Here is a 23,435-nt window from a genome sequence, read left to right as displayed (position 1 = left end):
CTTTAAACTATTGTCATTGTAGTGCGTATTTAATGTGGCGCTGCACTCTGATGTTGTAGGAGAAAACATTTATTAAAAAGTCAATTTAATTAAGCAGAACGTTTTGTCTATATTTATATAATTTGCGCATTTTTTATGTGACGTCACATTTCTCAACGCCCCCCCCACCTCGTTACACATCGTCACAAATGTCTGACCCCTCCCTCCCAGGTACGTGACGTCATTTATGGACGGCCCCTTACTGTCCAAGCCCTCCGTTGCAAGGAGTGGTTTTGTGACTAGGTACCGCTTCGCCTGATGACAACGTTGAGGATGGTGATGATGACAGCGTTAAATAAGAGGCCCGTTGTAACAACAAAAAAAACGAAGTTTGGGAATAGCGTCTGTGCGTGCGTGCGTGTTTTGTCTTAACGTGCACCTAGCCTGGCACAAGTGCCGTGGTGTCGTCACCACCACTTGGTGGCGAACGACGGTTGTTGTTGTTGTTGCCCGAGTGTGTAAATGTAACCATTTGGAGAGACAAAGTCGCCCTGGCGTTATTCTGGCCCACATCAACCCCCGTCCGTGCGCCGTTTCCGCTTTCATAGGTGCTCGTTGGCAGCACTTTCCACTAAGTCTGTATAAGGCTGAACGAACAAGGCGATGTAAAACCCGGCAATCTCAGTCGATATCTGGCCACGGCCAACATCAGTGGCGAGTGATGTCCGAGCCAGTCCTGGTCCAGTCGTGGTTCACGTTTCAGTGCTGGTCACCCAAATCCCCTTCACAAACTCGCGCTGGTCAAACAACAACACGCGTGACCTATACGACGTGGGGAGGCCTCCATCCAGCAGCTGATTTGCAAAACGTTTGCCATTTTTTTCGTGATAATATTTCGATTGTGTATTTATTGCGAAACGTCGTGAGCGATTAAATCAACTCGTGTACAGGTGCGAGGCAGATAGATTGTTGCTTCACAGGTTGGCGAGGTTGGGCGAGGATAATATTACGAATGATGATAAAAGGTTTTCTCCTTTTATCTGGCAACAAAACAGGTGTTGAGATATAAAAACATGATAATTTATCGTAAAATATCACAAGGTTTTATATATATATCCCACAGACGAGATTACGCTGATAATTTCATCCAGATTTGCAAGTGAAATCTCTGTGCCCGTTAGAGGGCATGAAAGGGCACACTTGCTATTAATGTGGGAATTTGTAACTAATGGAAAATAAATAATAATATGAAGAGAGAAGAAAAGAGCGCCGTGCCCCGTTGCCAGATTGAACACGAGACAAAGATCCCCCGTATAGCCTTCAGCATACTGTAGAGGCAAGTGCTGTTAGAGAGCACGTTTTGGACACGAAGACAAAAAAAGACAGATCTCCCGTACAGCTTTAACAGACTGTCGGGGCAAGTGCTGTTAGCGAGTAGCAGCACCTATGAAAGCCGGCACTGTGGTACACGAGGGGGTGGGTGGCCAGCACCACGCCCGACCGCCTTTGTCTCCCCAGTTGGCGATGTCTACTCACCGCACCAGGTACTCATTTGAGGCTGAGTCTACCTAGGGGAGGCCCAGGACCGGTTCAGATAATCGTCACTGGTGGTGGTGGCCGTGAGCGGGAATGGAACTCGGGTGGCCGGGTTCGTAGCGCACCGAGCTAAGTGCTGCAATTACCGCTCCCCACGGACACAAAGGTACACGCGCACACGCACGCGTTCAACTCTGATTTGCCGAAAAATTGCGGGTAATTTTCTAACAGTGGCAAATTGGCCCGTACGACTCGGGGACTCGGGCGACGGCACACTTTCTCTTTGCGAACCCAAGATTGACGGCTTCCCTTCCTCGCGTCCCCCCTTCCGATTAGTGGCACGCACATGCGTGCGAAGCGTTACGCAAAGGCCCGCTTGCATCATCCCAGTGGGTTGTCTGTTTTTCAGAAGCATAACGCCTGCTCAGATGGCGCTGGCAGGAACAGGTTGGGGTTACGCGCCGTTAGGGGGGGGGGGGGGCTCATTTGAAGGGTTCATATTGGGAAGAACTCCCCATAGTTGCTGGTTTAAAAAAAAAAAAGCTATAAGCTTGCGTGCGCCAATTCTAGATTTGAAATTTTCGTGACTGCAAGGATCCATACTCTTTGGTTCTTTCGGTAAAGTCTCGTAGGTAAAAATTTAATAAAATAAAAAATCACGACGTTTCGGAGGCAACACAAGCTTCCTTCATCAGGTGTAAAAAAAATTATGTGCTTTTTTACACCCGATGAAGGAAGCTTGTTTTGCCTCCGAAACGTCGTGATTTAATTTAGTTGTTTTCATTTTTTGTTTCGTTTTATCTAAATTTTTACCTACGTGACTTTACCGAAAGAACGAAAGAGCTTGCGTGCGCCAGTAAATATTCATCACGATCGGCCTTTGTCAATCAACTGCTCCCCGTAGATGCGAACGAGTCGTAGCTCGTAGAAATAGAGGTGTATAATTACGGAACTGAAGTCCCTTTACAAAATCACTACGGCTACGAAAATCCCAATGGTATTGTTCCTAATTATGCTGCCAATTATGCACACTCAAGGAACAGGGTCATTTGTATTAGGCGTATGTGGATTCATACGCCGTTATGTAAGTCAAGCTATACATATTTCATCGGCGGTGCGGTTTGAAGGGCCGAAAGCATTCACAGTAAACTAAATAAAACGAAGACATGCGGTGACACATTTGAGAATTACCCCTCTTTTTTATAAACCAACATATGCGCAGTACGTATACGGCTATACGTACGTAATCGCGTATATAAAAAGTGCATCGCGAAGACTCACCAAATCGTCGGCAGAATCCCAGAAACTGTTCGACACCTCGGATTCTCCGTGTCGAACATCCCATGCGACTGGGTGGAGACGAGACTAATGCACAACGCGCACACACACACGCGCGCGCGCGCACGTGTACAACGGACGTGTACGTACGTGTACTCACCCCGCGTTCCGCATACTCCAGTGGCCGTGTGAAATCCCAGTCACTGTGAACACCAAACATCCAAGCTGGCGGGCGCCAGCAAGCCGTCGAGACAACGGCTTATATCGGCGCAAGAGGCTCAGGGCCGACACATTATAGCGGCAACTAATGGAAGAGGTTGGGGTTCGGGTGGGGTGGTGGTGGAGGTGGGCGGCTATAGTAGATGGAAATTCGAGGAAGAGCTCAGCTCATTCGCAAGGGGGTGGGCTCTGCTGCCTGCGATGGGAGCTCGTAGACTTTGCTTGCCTCGCGCCCGTTAGCGAGAGCGAGTTTGTGATTGGCGGCAGTCCCTGGATGCGCGCAGATGAACCGGGGTGGGGGGAGCGCGTCTGGGGCGGGGGGTGACTAGGGGATGCTTAAGCTGCGTGGGGATGGAGTGATGGGAGGTTGAGTGAACCAAGATGTTTAATGGTGGTGTTGGTGGTGGGAAGAGCTGGGTAGACTGGGTGGTTACTTCGCAATCGGATCAACTCTGAACGCGCGCGAGCGTCGTCGCATGATGGGAGCTCAGCGAAACTGAGCCATTTTTTTTACATTTCTGTTTGGATGGATGACTGCCTAAGAATGTCAGGTGTGGGGTATGCTTGGGCTGCAAGGTGTTTGCCAGTGGATGCAATCGAGCGATGTGTGAATGAGACTCGAGTGGTATCTCACTCAAAACGCGTGGTGGGATTTTCTCCGGATACTCCGGTTCCATCCCACATTCCAAAAACACTCCTGAACGGGATTGGCCAAGCATCCCAATGCAGGAGCCGATTGAGCAAGGACTCTCGACACTCTTTGAGGTCTGTCCCGGGATAAATTAAGTGTCGTATTACTACTGCAGTGACGCATGTGCGGGTTAAGGCCAGAAGTCACGTGCTTTTTAATACAATATCGTATTTAAAAACTGCACTCGACTACAAACCATTTCGGATCATGAACATATATACATAGTACGTACACGTATATGACAGTTTGGTGCATTAGTAGTTGGCACAGATGCTATCTGTGAGTCAATACACTAATCAATAATGATGCTTTCTTCATACGGATAAAATAACGTTACGTGGAAAGGTTTATGAAGATTAGGCGCATGTAATTACATTTATGCACATGTACTGCCCCATATACCAATACACTGCGGGATGGGTCGTGGGGGGAGTGTTATGTGACCATACATCACCACGCTCGTCAGTACGGGTTGATGAAGGTGCCTCGACACGGCGTATAGAAGTACAGTACAACAATGGATTTTACTGTGCGATGCTGTGCCGACGACCAAATAGCGCAGCATGCAGCCAGCCAGCCAGCCACGGCAATCACGTTGGATACTCATCCAAGCTCTTTCCAGGCTCAACTCTGTTAAGCTTCCGAGATCTGATGAGATCGGATGGAATGCCGGGGCGCCACGGTGGCGAGATGTTACCTACCTCGCCTGGTGTACAGGAGGTCGTGGGTTCCATCCCGACCCTGACGCCTGTTGCATATTTGGAGTTTGCGGTGTCTCTCTCCCCGTGGTTGCATGGAAATTTCTCCGGGTCCTCCGGTTTTTCCCTCCATATTTAGAATCATGCGTTTAGAGTATTTGGCTGCTATAAATTCCCACATGATAACAAGCCACTTCGTTGCGCTATCATTTGTGGCCAGGCCACTTCTGAAAAATAGCTATTTGGCTCAGTGGGCCTTAACTGGTAAAATATAAAATAGTTTCGTTTTTATAGATCTGGTCATTTGAATATGACTTCAAGAAAATCTTGACTTCCGCCGATTTCCATGGGCCGCTGAAATGCTGAACGTAAATAATTTCGCACGTCTGTTATTTTTTTCAATTTCACTATCTCCGGCTCGAATATGCGGCAATCATTTAGTTTCTCTGCGCAGAGAAAGAATCAGTGGCAAGGAGCATTTATCCACTCCAAACAATCCAGAATTCACCACAGGGTTGGGGCTAAATGTAAATACATTACGGGGTGGGAGAAAAAATAAATGATAATGGTTATCTCTCGCTGGCGAGTCAAATACAAACATCGTTAAAAAAAATACATGCGTTTATCATGATCAGCCATGGTCAATCCACTGCTGGATAATGCCCCCGGCTCCTCAAGCTGACAGCTGTTTGTTTCTCTTCATCTGACAAAGTCAAATGCAGACATAATTTGAAGTGCATACATTCATAATGAATTATTAATAAAGAATTGCCCATTCACTGCTAGATGAAGGCCACCACGGCGCCGTGACGGTCATGAAGGTTTCTTGACCATACTTCATCGCGATAGGTCAGTGCACGTAGGTAACAAGGCGGTGGGGGGGGCGCCCCTGATCTTAGACGTGGACCGATATCGAACCCAGGTTGCCGATTTGGTAAGAAAAGTGAATAAGGGCCCCGGCGAAGTGCTGTAGGTGGGATAATGTTGAGTACCAGTAGCTGGTACTAGTGGCTGGTTCACTAGACGGGTACGCTTTGGGGTAGACCGAGCATGCGATTGGCTCGAGTCCGCTCCAATGTTATCGCCTCGTCAATTTCTGGCTGCTTCTCGTTCCCGTTGTTCATGGCGGCCACACAAAGCCAACACACTCACCCCTTCCGTTCACATGATTATCTCTCAGTCAAACGCATGCGAGTTTACACTGCAAATCGGGCAAACTGTTCCATCCTATTAACATCCGCGCTCGTATAGTTACCCGGCGATGACGCAGAGTGCGCACGAGAGAGCCCCTTGTTGAATTTCCACGCAGGGTATAATGGCCCGATAACAATTCGGCCACGCAAATTACACGCCAGTTTTGTTCTGACCGATGCAATTGACCCCCGCGCGAGGCTGACATTGGGCCCTTTTTTGTTGGTGTGCTCTCGTCAACCAAGTTGCAACAAAGGCCACTCACGTCCACACGCATCGTGTAGACCCCCCCGCCACACACACACACACAACGCCGCTCGGCCATCGCGTGACTGCCGTGGAGATCAACAATTGATAAGCGCACTCGGCGCAGCGACCGTTGTAATAGCCACCCCGCCTAGTTGGGATTGAACGCTTTTTTTCCTCCAAATTCAGGCTCTCTCGGTTCTTCTCTTCCTCCGCACGCGAGGGCAGACAAGCACCGTGCGCCCTCCTGATTCTTCGCTTCGACTTCATCCTCCCCCCACCCCACCCCCTGCTACTCCTCCGACCCCATCCTGTTCACTTCGTGAAATCAGAACGTTTGTTTTTCTGTCCGCGCGGCGGTGATGGTGGTGGGTGGGTAGGCTGTTAACCCTCGCACACCTGGCCAGCCACCCCACCCAAAGGCGCACGCGGGTCATGCGGCACATTGCGTGGGTGCGGTGGGGTCTCAGCAAGTGCACGCAATACAAACGTTTACCATTGCTATAAGGTTGCAAGTCATTTCGTAATCGGAGACTGTGCATTAATTTTAAGTGGATGAGAGCCCCCCCCCCCCTACACACACACACACACGCCTCCCACCCACCAACCCATTTCAGTTTTGATTAATTCCCATCCGTTCTTAAGCGACGTCACAACGAAAACCGGCCGTGCTTATTGAGTTGCATTCGCCGTTGTACAAACGTCTCGATATTAATATATATACAGTACGTTATTAAAGACGGCTCTTATAGCTCGAGTAACTTAACGTTCGTCATTTGCACTGCCTCATGACGGACAATGTCGAGTAGACTAACGTTTCAGGCAATGGTCCTTCGGCAGAAAAGACCGAGGGGGACGAAAAGACTGACTTTGTCAGTCTTGGCTTTGTCAGTCTGATGTCATTTTGTACACACGTTCTAGGTTCTTGCCGTGGCTTATAAAAAGACGTTCAACATCGTATTACATAAAAGGGATCACCAGTAAGTCACCCTCTGTGAGTAAATCTACATCGTTGCTTTGACCCCGGTCTTCCAGACACGACCCCGAGAGGAGTGTACGGAGTATCACGGTGTTTGCATGGCAGGGTTAAAAGGCGGCCGTAATGTGAACGTGTTCTAACATTAGCTCGCGTCAATGATACCGTCAGCAGTGCTGTTCGATGCTGGCCGCTTGGCGTGTTGACCTTTGGGCCTGTGCACAGCAACCGACAGGAGAACTAAATATTTAAATAACTAGGCGGACAGAAAACGCTCACCCGATAGGCAAAGGCGGATCGATTTACGTCAGCAATGTTGTCTCTCGCCTCTTTAACCAGGTTTGTTTAACGTGCGATCATTGTGTTTTAATGGAATGGAGAGATTTCCCCCCCCACCCCACCGCAGTGTTTGCATGCATCGTGTCTGTGTCCACCTATCTATCTATAGGCACCGGGCAGGTGTGTTTGGGAATATGGGCATCTGTGTTTTGTTAACAAACTCGCGCTGCTTTCTGGACCGAGTTTGACAGCTCCCCGAGGCGTCATCTCGGTGCTCGGGGACAAAACAGGAGGTGGGGGGGGACATTGGCCCCAAACTCCATAAAGGGCACCCACGAACAGACACTAAAGGGTAAGTAACATTCTGTATTCAGAAAAGTATGTATGTTGAACTTCTTTCGCACCGTACGTAGCCAACCGTGCTCATCGAAGGTGCGGGTGACCGCTTCATTGTATTGTCGTTTAAATATGAGCAATACACGCCGAACCAATACTGTCGATGAGCGTGGTTGGCTACGTACGGTTGCGAAAGACGTTCGACATACAGAGCTAGATACGTAATACTTTTACCTAAAGTGGAACTGATAAAGGTGCAATCCTGAAATTGCTTGCTTATACCACTGCTTGCAGAAGGGCCTCAACTCGAGGGAGCTCTAGAGAGCCGCTCTACGCGGGAACCTTTGGCCTACTCTTCCACGCTGGTCAGACATTTTACCAATGGACGAATTGTGCTCCCTTCACTGCTCATGATAACGGGTTTTTTTGGGGGGGGGTGGGGGGTTGGAGGGGCTATATTGATTGTTACATAACCCCCCCAAAAAAATAACTTTCTCGTGAATAATATTGGTCGCAAAAGCCTACGTGTTAAATTACCTTCACTCCCTTAATGTGTTGTCTAACGAGGGGGGGGGGGGGATAGAGGTGTTCAGATGGGCGAAGGGGGTGGCGGGGTTGGTGGTATTTTCTGTTTTGATATCCCGAGAGGGGGCAAAGACACTTCCTACATCTGGCCCTGCGCGCAAGCGAGTGACACTGAAGCTGGAACCGCCTCGTGGCATCGGAACCCCCCCCACCCCCCCCCCCCCCAGGGACCTACGGTGTGAAATTCAAGCTCAGAATAATCACAGGGGGACCAATTTACACCTGCTGCTCCGCTCACTTCATTAAGAGGCGCTGCTGCTGCTGCTTCTGCTTCGGCCACCGTTGTTGTTGTTTTTGTCGTTGCGCATCACAACCAGCAAGTGGGCTCGTGGTGATCACATTTCGGCCAATAATCACCGATTAGTACTTCAACGGGGAAAACGACAACCCAATTATGCTACACTCAGACACTGTGGGTCTTAATTAAAAAAAAACCCCGTCGCTAAATATATATCGCGTTGAAACGTACATGACCACGCGCTGGTCAATGCGAGTTAATCAAGGGTGGGGAGGTGGGGGACGCGAGTGACCAGAACACTGTTAGTGTAATTATCTGCGCAACGGAAGGGATGGAGGTTTCATTGTTAAGTGCATGTACAGTACATTATATGTATACGTACAGCATACATGTCAATTGTGCAACAAGAATATGGCTAAACGCCCATTAATGTAATTAGCCAATCAATCCTACTCCAGAACGTCCGTGAAGAATTCTCAAGACAATTTTGAGGACTGTTCTGCGTAAAAAGGCCACTGTTGTTATAATCGCCGGGTTAAAAAAAGACCGTGAGTAAACCACTCCAACACATTTCCATTCAACCTCTTGAGGCGCTTCGGTTCTCATGACGTGACGGCCAAATAGCACGATTGTAATTGGGTTAGGTAACGCTCAACAACTCCCTGTGATTATTGCAGTTGAGCGAAGGTCGTCGCGTCTCTGATTGCTTCGTGTTGACCAAACGTGCGTATAGGCGGACACGGGGCAATTCATAACGGTTCACCAGGTGAGGCCCACTGAGCTACTATATAGCTCTCTTTCAGTCGCGACCTGGCCGCCACAAATGACAGCTAACCGAAGTGGCTTATCATCGTGTAGGAAATGTATCGCAGCCCAACTACTCTCAACGCATGTTGATTCTAAATGTAGAGACAAACACCAGAGCATCCGGAACATGAAAAATCCACGCGACCACGGCGAGAGAGAACACGCAAACTCCAAAAATGCAGCAGGCGGCAGGGTCGGGATCGAATCCACGACCTCCTGCATACCAGGCGAGGGAGTTAACATCTGGCCACCGCGGCATCCCTGATTACGGGAGCAACGGTTCACGGCTCACGTCTACCGCGCCCTCTGCAACGATTCAACGAATCTTCTTGCTTGAGCAATGTGGTGAATGACAGCATCTCATGCGGACGAGCGGAATGCCGGTACACGTAAACCGTTACGTACGGCCTCTTACGAATGGAAATGGTGGAGCGGTGCCAAAGTAGTTAATGCAACTGCGATGTGAACCCGGCTGCGCTCGCATGGCGAGCGCACGGCTAACAGGAGTGGTGGATGATGTCTGAACTGGTCCAGACGCCTGTCCCACTCAACCCCGAAAGTCACCAACTCGCATTGAGCAGCGAGGTGAATTATGGTCATCATCCAGCCGTCGTTTAACAAAGGGGGCTGAACATGACTTCGTACAAACCGAAACGGATCTAGAATTATTATTATTAGACGCACGATTCGATTAAATAACATAACCTGAGCGTATTAAACATCGATACTCTTCGATGAATCGATGCATCCATCGTTCGTTCCGCTCTCGACACTCAAGGCAGAAGGGACACGACACGCGATGCGGGCCAGACCGCGATTGTTAGCGCGTTTATTGGACTATAGGCGATCAAATAGAGAACTACAGCACGGCTCGTAAACGACTTCACGCGTCACGCCTTCGAAATCTTAAGCGCAATTTGCGGTGACAATAAAAGCCCTCGCCGTGTATGGCCCCGTGGCGCCAATTAAGCAGGCGAGGAGGCAATTTCAGGCCCGAACGTAGCCGATCACGTCGATTCTTCGTCAGCTATTGAGACTTGAGCCTGGTTCGCATTTGGATGGGTGACCGCGACGGGGAGGGAGGTGGAAAGCTTGCCTGGTGTTGTCGGTGTGGACCGGAGTTGGTAGTGCCCAGCGCCACGCCCTTGGACGACGTGGTGGGGTTTATCAAGCTGCTCCGGTTTTCTCTCACTTGGAAGCAACTTATTCATAGAATTGTCCAAACAATGACACCGCTGTTGCGGGGCCCTCCTGAAAATAGGTCTTGAAAACGGAGCGAGGCTTTTATGGGTAACTGACAGGTACTGTGTCGTAAAATGCCGTTATTACGTAAGTCAAACGTTGTCTATTTTTAGCCTCCAGACGGATGGTTTAGTTAAACCAAGAGAGGTTGCGTGGAGAATGCAATGGGGTTTTTTTTATATCAAACGAGACTTGGGGCTGTGGCTGTCTGAAAGCTGTCACTGACCTTCTTCTTGAGATTATTCGACACAGGTAAACCGCGTTATAGACGGGATGGAAACACGTGAACTGTCTGGTATCACAAATCTTTTGTATGCGTGTGAAATCGGTACTTTTTTTAAATTAACACTGAAAAATATTAAAAGCTATCCTAAGCTAAACTATTTACCAGGTAAAGCCCACTGAGCTTTTTGCTATTTTCCAGAGGCGACCTGGCCACACATAATAGCTCATCGAAGTGTCTCATATCATCATATGTGCGACTTTATAGTAGCAGCAGCCAATTCATATAAACGCATGCTTTTAAATGTGGAGGGCAAAACCGGAGGTACCCGGAGAAAAATCCACGCGACCACCACTATGGGGAGAAAGGACACGCGACCTCCAAATACACAACAGGTATCGCCAGGGTCCGAAAGCGAACCCACGACCTCCTCCTCACCAGGCGAGAGCGATGAAGTCTCCTCGCTGCCGCGGCGCTCCAATATTTTGTGATATATATTCGCCGCGAGTGGGACGGTGGCACAACGGTCAGCGCACGGCGTTATGTTACCCGGCTACCCTATTTCCACACCCGACCACGGCGAACATCAGTGGCAGGTGAATCTGAACTAATCCGGCTTCCCCGCCACCTCCCCACCCCCTGGGCACGACCCACTCATTCACCAAGCCGCATGGACGAGCGTGGTGAAGTATGGTGAAACAACAACAAAACATGGCGTGGACGGCTTTCACCCATTGGTGGATTGAGAAAGGCTGGATTTTTTTAAAAATATATATATACATACGCAGGGCCGTCCATGAGGGTTGCGGGACCCAGCACAAATTAAAATATCAGAATATTTACTGATGCTGGAGGAATAAATACAGAGATGTTGACTACTTCGCCTGATGTACCAGAGGGCGTGGGTTCAATCCCGAGCCTGACGCCGGTATATTTGGCGTTTGCGTGTTTTCTCCGTGGTCGCGTGGATATTTCTCCGGGTCCTCCGGTTTTTCCCTCCGTATTTAGAAACATGCGTTTAGAGCATTTTGCTGCTGTACATTTCCATACGATGGTAAGACACTTCGTTGAGCTATCATTTGTGACCAGGTCGCTTCTGAAAACGAACTACATAGCTCAGTGGGCCTGACCTGGTACAATAAAAAAAAACATAGTTGCGTTTTTATTTTAGTATAGAGCACAGCAAGACCGCCCAATTTCATCCATCAAGCCAAGACGTGCGCTCCACATAAGGGGGTCCATGACTTGGGCACACACAGAAAAGATAAATCTATTTCCATATCCACCCCATATCTAACCCTCTGGCAAGCCACCAGCCACAAGCACTCGCCCTCTGGAGTCTCCACTGAATTCCAACGTTACCTCAACCCAAGGCCGTAGCCATGGAGTCAACATTGTGGGGGGGGGGGGACCAAATCTTCCTGGGTGTCTGGGGGTCCCAACCCAGAAAAATATATAAATTTGAAAACTCATTTCCTGCCTAAAATATTTAAAAATTCACTAACACATGGGATGGACTTTTGATTTATTTTTTTACAATAATGTCTAATAGTGTATTGTATTACATTGCTCTGTTTTTACTTTTTTTACCATTTCTTGTTTCATTATATGTAATGGCAGAGATTAGGGATTAATAAAGTACAACCATAACCACAGTCATATAAACATAAATCTATGCATTGATTTATACGAAGACAAGTCCAGATATTGTGGCCAAGGTTTAGCATTTCCATAGCGTACGATTTTTTTTAAATATCAATATATCGGGGGAGGGGGGACATTTTGAGCATATTTTAATATTGGGGGGAGTTGTGTGGCGTGATGTCTCGCAGCACACGCTGGAAGCTTCTACAGCAACTGAATTCAGCAGACGCTGTGTGGCTTTTCTTTAATTTACGAAATGAGTTCAGCTCCTTAAGAGGCTCGCGACACGTGCGGCGAAACGTCGGAATATCGCGTCGAACGAAGACATAGGAGAGATTGTAACGTTTCTGTTGGGGTTTGTTCGTTGTTGTTGTTGTCAGTTTTGGCGTTGACAGCGCGGCCTGCTGGTTTCGCGTGGAGGAAGAGCGCCGCCCACCACCAGTTCCGTGGAACTGCACACCGCTTGCCTCGCCCGCGCAACCCCAATGTGCGGGACATACACACACACAAGACTGCGCGGGTTTGATGGTCGTGCCGCTCTATAGCCGCTCCGCCGTGGCGTTGTAATCGACATTATCAGCTCAAGGGGGTGCGGCAATCGGTCAGGTTCCCCCCACCCACCCACCCGCCCCCCCCCCCACCCACCCGCCCCCCCCCCCAATATTATTTGATCTGTCTCGCAAGGTCACCAAACGTTACCGGCTCTAATTAAGTTAAAATAAAACGTGGAACGTACATTAAAGAGTTTTCATTAAAAAAACAATTTTAAACCGCTTTTAACATAGATTTGTTGTTCTTTGACACTGTTGTTGAAAACATATTTCAGAGTGGTTGTCAAGGGGGCCCTAACTCGTAGCTTTGTCCACCGGGGGTGGAGGGGGTGGGGGCATCCCCTGCCCCCAAGCTCATTACACGACTGCCTCTCATCTGTGTTTTCGAATTGTGTATCGCGTGTTGTTCGGTGCGATGTCCCACGCGTCGCTCCACGTGCTGCAAACGCTCAGTCGCTGAAGAAGCTCCCAGCACGTGGAGCGAAACTTCGGGCAACAATGCCGAACAACACGCGGTACGAGTCTAAAACTCGTCTGACAGCAACATCAACGTCCGTTGCGTGCGACCCTCCACGGCCCGTCTTTCCAGAGTTGATCAATCTACCTCGTCCACAAATGTAAATTACGTTGTGACACACTGCACGCGTCTGATTGCGAAGCAACGTGTGCATGCGTCCCATGACGCATAATTCAGCACTGATTCAAATTAAGATCCGGGTATTGGGGATTGCGTGTACGTGTTTCTCACGTGATTGCACAGCGCAGATTTTAATAACTAAAATTGCGTGTGTACGTTGAGTGTGTGTAGCAATCATCAGGCGCGTGCAGAGTGTAACGGGCCTTTACAAAGTGTGATCTGCTAGGACGCATTTTAAACGAGCCACATTGAAAGCATCTGCTGGAACGAATTACATGAAAGCGTAGCGCTCATCTTCATTGGCCGATCTTCGCTGATGGGGACCAGCATGTCCATTGGATGACCACGAAAACAAAACAGCCGCTTACAAAACAGTTCAATTCAGTCAACACAAATGTCAGAAGGCATGGTTATGAATGCGTGCCGTATTAACATTAACAGAAGGCACCATCAGGACAACGTTGTGTTAGAGTAAGATGCAATCTTTTTAAGCAAAAAGTTCAAATATATTTTTCTACAAAGCAACCACAAATGACAAATGTGTATGAGGTTATTCCGCGAGCTGACACGAATACGGGAGCTTTCATGTTCGCCGGAGACCAAGTTGGTTCACCTTAAAGTTGGTTCATCTTAAATAATATTCTCAAAGCTATTTGACCATCCATCGTATTGCACGTGTATTAAGATAAAAACAAGTGATAGGCAGGTAAGGAGTCACTCCCTCATTAACTCGATCATTCATATTCGGGGTTACGATCCACGAGTCGCCTCCATCATTTTTCAAGTGTCGTTTGTACTGCGTCACTTTTTTCAATTACGTGTCCGCTTTAACTCACTTAATTGACCTAAACGCAGCGTTCCATCTGCATGCAATTTACATAAATCTTACATCGCCGATGCTGACGTGCACGATTCCACGGAACGTGGAATAAACGTTACCTGGCAAATGTACGCATCGCTCCGGGCCTAATAAACAAGCCCGCATTATTGTCGGTTAAATAACAAAGACCAAACATTATGATAACCAACCCTCGTAATTTGACAACAAGGGACAGAAAGAAATATAGTAATTTGCAAGATTGTAAAGTTAAATCAGTTACTATTCAATATAAACAAAGCGCTTTTATAATGCATCCTGCCGGAAAGGGGAATGCACTCACTTGAGAGTGTAAACTTTGTGCATTTGACACGTGGAGGCTTCACTTAATAAAAACGCAAGTGGCTACTGCTCAGAGAAACAGCAGAACCAAAGCGGATCCTGCTTCACTTTACACGTTTTATGAACCCCGTGCTTTTGATGTCACCAATTTGTTTGAAGTCCACCATGGTTTCATGTATTCCATTTTTATAAGCATGTTTGCTATTAACCCAGGAGGGACCGTTGTTCCTTGGATGACCTAGCCAGAGCAACAGGGGCGGCGCATCTCATCACGTGCCCGATACTGGAATAAACATGCGACCGTGGTGGCAGGAGACAAGATGAAGATATTAACCCAGAGCACAAGCAGGGCCGATTTTTCCAGTCATCACGCTTGCCATCTTTTGGTCCTTGTGGGACATGAAACTGTATGTACGTTAAATCTTGACTTAAAAGTTTTCGTGACTGCAGGAATTCATAATCGTTGGGTCTTTCGGTAAAGTCACGTAGATATGTTCAAAGCAAATAAAAAAAAATTACTACGACCTTTCGACCGCTTGTGTTGCGATCGAAACGTCGAATTTTTTTTATTTGAACCTATCTACGTGACTTTACCGAAAGACCCCAAGAATATGCAGCATGTACGTTGAAATTCTTTCGCACGGTACGTATAGCCCACCGTGCTAATCGGAGGTGTAAGGACAACAAACTGAACACAAAAAGCCGTTCTAAAGAAAAGAGTTTTCAAACTACATTGAGAAGTGCACAGAGCCCCAGTGGCTTTCTTCATATCGGGAGGAAGAGCGTTCCAGACGGCCGCAGAAACGCGCGTGAGCGATGCGGTTGGCCGTCTTTTGTTGCGATGGTTAAACCCCCCCCCCCAAAAAAAGCCTCCGATGCGTTGATGACCGGAGTTGAGGGCACGCTTCATGACGGCGGGGGTGGTGGTAAATGATGGCAAGGCAGCAGCAGCAGCTGCAGCCCACCACTACCATCACATCATCAAAAATGTTATCGTCGTTAAACCCCCCCCCCCCCCCCGGAGCTCGGAGCGGCCCTCCTGCGGTTTGGCAGCCAGCGAAGGCGCCTCGCCCCCCCCTCCACGCACGGGAGGGCCTTGGAGGGGCAATCGCCCCGAGGCTCAACGACGGAGGGCCCTGAAGCGGCCACCCGCGTGTGGCTTGAAGGGGCGAAACGTTTGATGGAACCTCTCTCTGTACAAGCTCGCTGTTGTGCCTCCGCGTCACCCGTTGGTGCCGATTCCATCCGATGCAGCGTCAACCATTGGATTGTCGGTGATCCAGGACGGAGATTCACGTCGGGCATGTTTGTTTTTGTAATGAGAGAGCGCCATCTGCTGTATTATTGTTGGGGGTTAAATTACCTTATACAGTCCACGGTTTAGCTATAGTAGGATTTATATCTGGGGTAAGGGTGATTGGGCGGATCCACCAGGGAAGCCTCTGGAACGTTCCCGAAGGTTCCAGGAGGGGCGTGGCCAGAGGCGGGGCTTAGGCGCCGGGGAGCGAATATAAGTCGGGGGCACAGCAACGTGAGGGGTCGGTGTCTGAAGGCCACGTGGCGGCCTGACCTCCAGCCGCTCAGCCGCTCAGCTGCTCCCTGGCGCGCCGCCAGCCAGCGGCGTGTTGGGTGAGCGGAGTGAGCGCCACGTGGCGCGGAGGCAGCGCAGCCACCCGAGCGGGTGGACATCCACGGACATAAAGAGAACCGAAGCTGTACCGAAGATGTATTAATAAACAACTTAAAGTCAATTACCATGCCGGAGGCCACTCATTACATTTCTAACGATGAAGCGAGACTACGAATTGAATTGAAATGACGTCGAAGTGTGACCACATCTCAATGTGATGAGCAAAAACAGTGGACAAATGTCACAAAGATAAGGGAAACAATAAAATTAATGGTAGCGCATGGATTGTGGAATGCTTTAAAACGTGCACTTTTGGTCATAAACCATATCGTTTGAATGAATGCGTATTTTCTGCTGACGAACCAAAAACGTGGACATTGAGGAAAATGTAACACAAACTGAAACATTTTGATTTATAGCTTTCGTGACTGCAGTAATTCATATTCTTAGCTCTTTCGGCAAAGTCACGTTGAAGGGAAACAATAAAATATAAAACAAACCGACACACCTGATGACGACCGTTTGTGTTATGGTCGAAACGTCGTGAGAATGTTTTATATATATTTTATTATTTTATTGTTTCCCTTCAACGTGAGTTTACCGAAAGAGGTAAGAATATAAACTGAAACATGTAACGATGCATGCTTGGAACACACTGATAGAAAGTGCAACATAGGGTTTAGGGGACATACGCAGAGAAATTGCCAAGTGGATTAATGTCGCAGCAGTGGCTTGCAGAGGTCTTAATTCAAAAGTGGATTTGTTTTTATATTTAGCTCAGCATCGCCAAGCTTTGGTGAACCTATTTATACATTTGGCCAGTTTTCTATTAGTCACCGTGACCTGCCACAGACAGATAAGGCAGGGCCGATGCATCCTCACTTTCAATCATAAAAAAACTTTCAAAGGGATTTCAGCCTCGACTTGAAGGGAAGAGGGTCGACAGCATAGGTGGCTGGGGGGCATCCCAGACTCGTAGGGACGAGCAGAGGAAGAGTCACTTACCACTCAGTCGATGTTTGCCGTGGGCTTTGACAGAGAGCCTCGGTTTCTGGAGAAGTTGTGTATGAAGAATGTGGTTAAAGGCATGTGTGGATAAACGTCACTGAACGTTGTCCAGAGATTTAGTTTCAGTAATCAAGACCTCTTCTTTCAAATGCACAGCTTTCACCAGCAGGATTCAGGTGAACCTATTCAGGTGCGACCAGGGCAGTGTGTGTACTGCTCATGAAGATTGATGGGGAGGGGGGGGGGCGCATACTACGGCGACAGCCCCGCTGTGTGAATGCGGGGAGCAGGAGACCGTGGCGCGGATCGGCGTGGACAGGGCTGACTGGTTGTTGTGGTTGCCCTGCACGTGCTGGAGGCTGTCACGTGGTTCTGTGGCTACGTGGGCTGACGTGCACTCACAAATAACATCGACATAACGTGTGTTTAATCATTGTTTCTTGTCTATCTGGCGCTCTGTGCAAAAGCCACGTGTTAAAGCATTCGTTAAATACAAAACCCAGCAGGAAACATACTCAAAGCTGAGTTAAAGAGTACATGGACTGAAAATTCGCAGTCAGGAATGCAGAGTGTGTCAAATCTAATTCGTTTATTAAAAGGAAAACATTAAACCGTACAGTTCGTTCTGCTATAACGTGTTTTCATAACGCGAAATTAATATATCACGATTAATGTATTGGGGAACGCATTTTTATGACGCGGATCGGAATTGGCAGTAACGCGATTGGGTGAACAGAACTACGTCGTGCGAGTAGTGAATAAGCGGTTGTACGGCTGCCTCGGTGTGGCATCATCACACAAGCGCGGGATGCTGCTGGATGCTTTTAGATGCCACCCTTTCGCCTCAGTCTTTGTTCAGCCTGCGTACACATCTCACGTGTTATCACGGTCTGTACTTTACAAATTATAATGCAATGACCCTTCTAACCCCTTCATTGAATCGATGGTCATTATAACACGATTTATCCATAACGTGGCGTTCTTCAGAATCGTAATTACCAAGTTATAGGAGAACAGACTGTACATTATTTCACGATTTTGCATTATCAGTAATAACAATAAGACCCAACACATATGTCTAATACATTGAAGAGGCAAGGTTGACGTTTCGGTCAGTGGGAAACAAGGGTCTTTGCCCCAAACGTCAACTTGCTTTTGAAAAACGTGGTGGGTTTTCAGAAATAAAAACGAACACGACAAACCCGACCAAAATATAAAACGAAGGCGCACAAGCAGAGGTTAATGCTAGTGTTCACTTGAAATGTTTTCTTTTAAAAGGCGTCAGCATATACGCTTCAATTGCCATGACACACGTTTACCAAGTCTCGAGTTTGGTGGCAGCGATGGTCGTGGCAATAATCGTTGTGGTAATCGTTATGGTGATGGTAGAGGCAGTAATCGTTGTGGTAGTAATGCTAGTGGTCGTAAGTAGTGTGGTACTGATGGTAGTAATCATTGTGGAGAAAGTGGTCAAGATAGTGGTGGTGGTTTGAACCCCAATGGAACTGGAGGAGGACTTTAGATTCAGTGTAAACCTCCAAGTTTGAAAGTTGTTCTGTATATATAAACACGATTGGCTTTAAGTGAGATGATATATTTAATAGTTGACAGCCATGGCTTTGAGCTTATTAGGTGTCATGAGCTATTCAGATGACATTAGCGGAGTGCAGTTAGTTCATAGATTCCTCATCGATAATACCAATTGCAAACTTTGTGCAGCTGCGGTCGCGACCTCACCCTGCAAATCTCTTCCTGATTAAAAAAAAAGTGCATCCTGAGCAAAGCGTTTTTCTCTTTTGGAGTCTTTGCTCGCATCCCCAAAAGTGCTGCACCGAAAATCCCAGATAACACGGTTCACCGTCTCTGATGGGACAGCTGGTCGCATCGTCTCCCGAGTCACAGATGCTCACCACTGTTGTTCACTGTGTCTCGCAAAATACGATGTCCTCGTTCTATTCACACCTCCTTGGATGCCAGTTGTGTGAATATGCCCTCTGGCGATAACATCACTGTCACCTCTGATTAAGTTTATTGAACACAAGTCAGTTGCGAGTTTGGTTGTAAGTGAAAAGTATTGTACAGCTGCTCTGCGAAAAGGCAGTTTGTGGTGTATTTGGTCCAAAAAGACTGCAAATAGTGAGGAATGTCCAAATAATAATGCAGAGTAATAAGCAATGGATCTCATAAATTCATAAACAACCCGGTACCTAAAACAAGGAAACATGCCCCATGAACCATACTATTCAAGCAAATTATAAGGGAACGATTTTGGCATGGAGCTCATGGATATCATGTAATTGGAAAAAGTCCATAAAATATTGTAAATGGCTGTAGAAACTTATTAGATAAGGTGCTTTCTTCATTCAACAGCCTACATTTATAGTCAAAGAAGAGCAATTACCGAAAAAAAATAACTAAATATTAAACCCCCTCAGGTAATGAAATGAACATTACCTTAACACAACTAAATTACTCGTGTGCCTCTCAACTGCAGTATTTAATATTATGTAAATATTAACTTCTCCATTGTGTTCTAAATTTCTATGGTTCCCTCCTTGAAGCTTAATAAACAGAAGAACAGATGGCACTAACTTTATGACATTGTTTTAAAACACACCAGTCTGGAAAGAACAACACTCGGTTCACGAACCGGGAGGGTTGTTGTCGACACGTTAACTCGTGGAGATTCGAATGACTCAGAGGCGCGAGGAACCATAGCCTAGCGGGAAAAGCAGCCAGCTGGTTAGCCGGCACCAAACAAGGTGTTATCGGCGAAAAATACGGTGTATTCAGCCAATTAATGTTTACATGTGTAAAGACAGTACAGGGGACTAGCGGTCACAGAGGGTAATGACAGGGGAATTAGCAAAGGAAGAGACTAGGGGCCACAAGGGGTAATTACAGGTTAATGGATAGACAGGGGAACGAAATGGGGCCTACGAGAAGGATCGAGAATAGGGGCTGCGGCCAAGTGATAGAAGGGAGCAGGTGCGGATCAGGGACCGAGAGCCATCGAGAAGGTTCTAGAGAAGGGGCGTGGACACGGGTCAAGGGATGGCCACACTGAAGGTTAAAGGAGTCGAGAGGAGAGGCTCGAAGCCACTGTTGGAGTCTGGGTCTTCGCCTGTCACGTGAACATGTCTTCACTAAAGAGCATCGCAAGAACCGTGTCTCCTGGGGTCGTTATACATGTGGGAGAAAATCAGAGCATCTAGATTGAGCAATGCTATCCCATACAGTTGATCGATATCTCCTGCACACCCCTCTCCTGGCTCCAGTCCTATCTCTCTTCATGTACGTCCTGTTTCTTTCAACTACTCTACCTCCCCTTCCTCCACCATCACTGTTGGAATCCCCCAACGGTCTGTTCTAGGACACTTGCTATTCTCCTTTTATATCTAAGCCTCTGGAAGCCGTCATTTCTTCATTTAACTTTCCGCATCAATTCTTCGCCAACGACACCCAGATTTTATTTTCCTCTCCCTCCTTACCTCTGACCTTGCCTCACATTTCAGACTCTTTGGTCATGTTCCAATCCTGGATGTCACGCTACTGCCTCTCCATCGATCCTTCCAAAACTGAAATCCGTTTCTTCCCTTTTCCACGCTCCCTTCATCACTGTGAAACTATCATGTGCAAAGATCAGAGGGGGGTTAATATAATCGTATACATTATAATGGATTATGTTAATCTAAGAATATGTAGTCCATATTCCCGGTTGGCTTAGTCACAGTTAATCCGTGCACCCTGCTCTGATATTTTCTACCTTAAACACTGCTACATTCTTCGCCATCCTCAACTGCGATTTCTTCTGCTGCCCCATCCCCTGTAGTCCTCTCCAACTATTTCTTGAAGATTGCACAAATTCGTTCAACCCTCCTCACTACCTTCCTTCCCGGCAGCATCATACCTACTTGCCCCTCTCCTCCCTCCCACAATTCTGCATCTACTTTTAATTCCTTTTCCCCTGCTTTCCTCTTGGAGCTGTCCAACATCATCTCCAAATGTCACCCAACCTATTCCTCCCTTGATGTCATTCTTGGCAAGCATGTTCTGCAACTGCCAAAAGGTGTGTTTGTGAGTATTTAATATTTATTTGGTGTTATTTTAGTCTTCTGTTAATATTTCATCCCTTCTGACCAACACAGCATTGGCCATGCTCCCCTTCACTGGAACAAACTCCCACTGCACATGAAACAATAATCTTCAGTAACCTGCTTCTGTTCCTCCCTTAAAACCCATATCTTCCCCCGAGCCCATCCGACTGCTACTCCCTACGCCCCTACCCCCAGCTACGACCAGGCACTACCCCAACCCGTCAATACCCCTACCACTATCACTACCCCAATCCCTCCTTAACCTCTTCCGCCTGTTCTTCAAACTTTCGCCATAACTCCACCACAACTTTTCAGAACCCCGCTCTTTTTCACAACCACATCTAGATAAGATGGAACAGGTGGAGTCCACATGCTGATGAGAAGAACAACATTTCTGTAATCCACCAACTCTCGCCTTTATAGTGATGGATTACAGGTGTGTGCCACCACCGCCAAACAGCTCTGCTACAAGGGAATTCGCAGAAGATTCACCATGTCGCCCATCAGTTTCTCAGATCCAAGGAGGGGTTCACCACTGAAGGCCACCAGCCGGAATCCTTCAAGCTGAAACAAACCAACAATCAGAATCAGAATATTTATTTATATTGCAGGAGGAATCAGATGAGCTATGAAGCTCTTTTTCACGGATGTCCAGTAGGGGCGGGTAATACTTGGTTGATAACGCATTACAGTATAGGTTTCTCTCGCTTTATGCGGGTTCGGTTTGTCCGATGTCGCGCTGTATATGCAGCTAACCTATTTCTACCCAAAATTCACTATATGCAGTTTGAATTCACTCAGATGTGGCTATGTGTTAGGACGTGAGACAACATTGTGTGTGCATACTGTGTGTGTACTGTAGGGAGCGGTACTGCAGTGGTTAGCGCGCTGCGCTACAAATCCGGCAACCCGAGTTCGGTTCACGCTCACGGCCAACACCAGCGACGATTATCTGAACCGGTATTGAGCCTCCCCTACGTTGACTCAGCTTCAAATGAGTACCTGGTGCGGTGTGTAAACATCGCCACTGGGGAGACAAAGGCGGCCGGGCGTGGTACTGCCCATCCACCCCCTTGTGTGCCGTGCTGGCCTTCGTACGTGCTCACTACCAACACTTGCACCAACAGTATGTTAAGGCTATATGGGGGATCCTTTTAATTTGTGTACTGTGTGTACTGTATGCGCTACTCAGCAGGGAGCTGTCTCCTCGTGCGGTTTCGCTTCATGCACCCTTTTCTTCGAACATATCTACTACTACTGCTACCGCATGGAGCGAGGGAAACCTGTACTCACTAGCTTCAGTGGCACCTTTGGTATCATCTCACCACCAACATAACCACCACCACCACCACCACAAAGACAAAGATCCCTCGTATAGCGTTACAGACTGTTGGGGCAAGTGCTGCTAGCGAGCACCTTATGAAGGCCGGCACGGCACACGAGGGGGTGGGTGGCCAACACCACGCCTTTGGCTCCCTAGTGACGATGTTTACAAACAGCACCAGGTACTCAATTGAGATTGAGTCGACCTAAGGGAGGCCCAGAACCGGTTGAGATAATTGTCACCGGTGTTGGCCATGAGCAGGAATCGAACACGGGTCGCCAGGTTCGTAGCACAGCACGCTAATCGCGATACTACCACTCCCTCCGCACCACCACAACATCTATGTACACACTCATTCTGGTAGAACTGTTGGCTCTCCAGGTAAAATTGGAATGAAAGCCCCTCCCACCACCTGTTATCACGCTAGCAATTTTTGATGCAGATTGATGCCCCAAGTGTAAAAAATAGGAAGTCTCATTTGCTTTACTCAATGCCAATGCGTGGAAACACTTTTAATTTTTTCTCCATGTTAGGTCACGCCCTCTCAAAACAAACACATTTTCATTGACTTACTCGTCCTTGTACTAATGTTGGTTCTCAAGTTATCATCAGATTCACACACATACAACAATAAACGGAATGCATTATATTACATTGATTGGTCAATGTCAATTCGACAAACCAAAAGAAAACACAACGCCATTTGTATCTTCGAGGAAATACATCAACTGTTCTCCCATGTGTGACCAGAGGTGAGAATAGTTACATGCAAAAGAAGTTCAACATACACACAAAATCAGCACGTATGTGGGCCATTCAATGGTAACAGGCATATTACACGTGGTGATGTGATGGTCTCAT

At 47.6% G+C, this 23,435-nt stretch overlaps 2 protein-coding genes across 8 annotated transcripts in view; both read right to left on the bottom strand.

Annotated features, from left to right (window-relative positions):
• The window catches only part of LOC116948895 (sodium channel protein type 2 subunit alpha), a 60,497-nt gene extending 57,287 nt beyond the window's left edge, over positions 1-3,210 (bottom strand). The window contains exon 1 of one of the 4 annotated variants that reach the window (XM_032966152.2): positions 2,954-3,210. The gene's annotated coding sequence lies outside the window, so the exon portion shown is untranslated. Of the gene's footprint in view, positions 1-2,796; positions 2,922-2,943 lie in introns of those variants that run through there. The other 3 variants (XM_032966144.2, XM_032966125.2, XM_032966133.2) reach the window with 3 other exon arrangements.
• A 14,517-nt stretch (positions 3,211-17,727) lies between these two features.
• Positions 17,728-23,435, bottom strand: part of LOC116948914 (uncharacterized) — a 40,596-nt gene continuing 34,888 nt past the window's right edge. For all 4 annotated transcript variants that reach the window (XM_032966182.2, XM_032966199.2, XM_032966189.2 and 1 more), the window contains one exon: positions 17,728-21,814. In XM_032966182.2, coding sequence (XP_032822073.2) covers positions 21,716-21,814 — 99 coding nt within the window. In that variant the 3' untranslated portion in view covers positions 17,728-21,715. The remainder of the gene's footprint in view (positions 21,815-23,435) is intronic.

The sequence above is a fragment of the Petromyzon marinus genome, chromosome 2 (genome assembly GCF_048934315.1).
Source record: "Petromyzon marinus isolate PM22_M1 ecotype Great Lakes invasive population chromosome 2, UKy_Petmar_22M1.pri1.0, whole genome shotgun sequence".
Classification (NCBI taxonomy): Eukaryota; Metazoa; Chordata; class Hyperoartia; order Petromyzontiformes; family Petromyzontidae; genus Petromyzon; species Petromyzon marinus.
The sequence above is the reverse complement of the archived record's forward strand: the minus strand, read 5'-3'. Positions and strand labels throughout refer to the sequence as shown.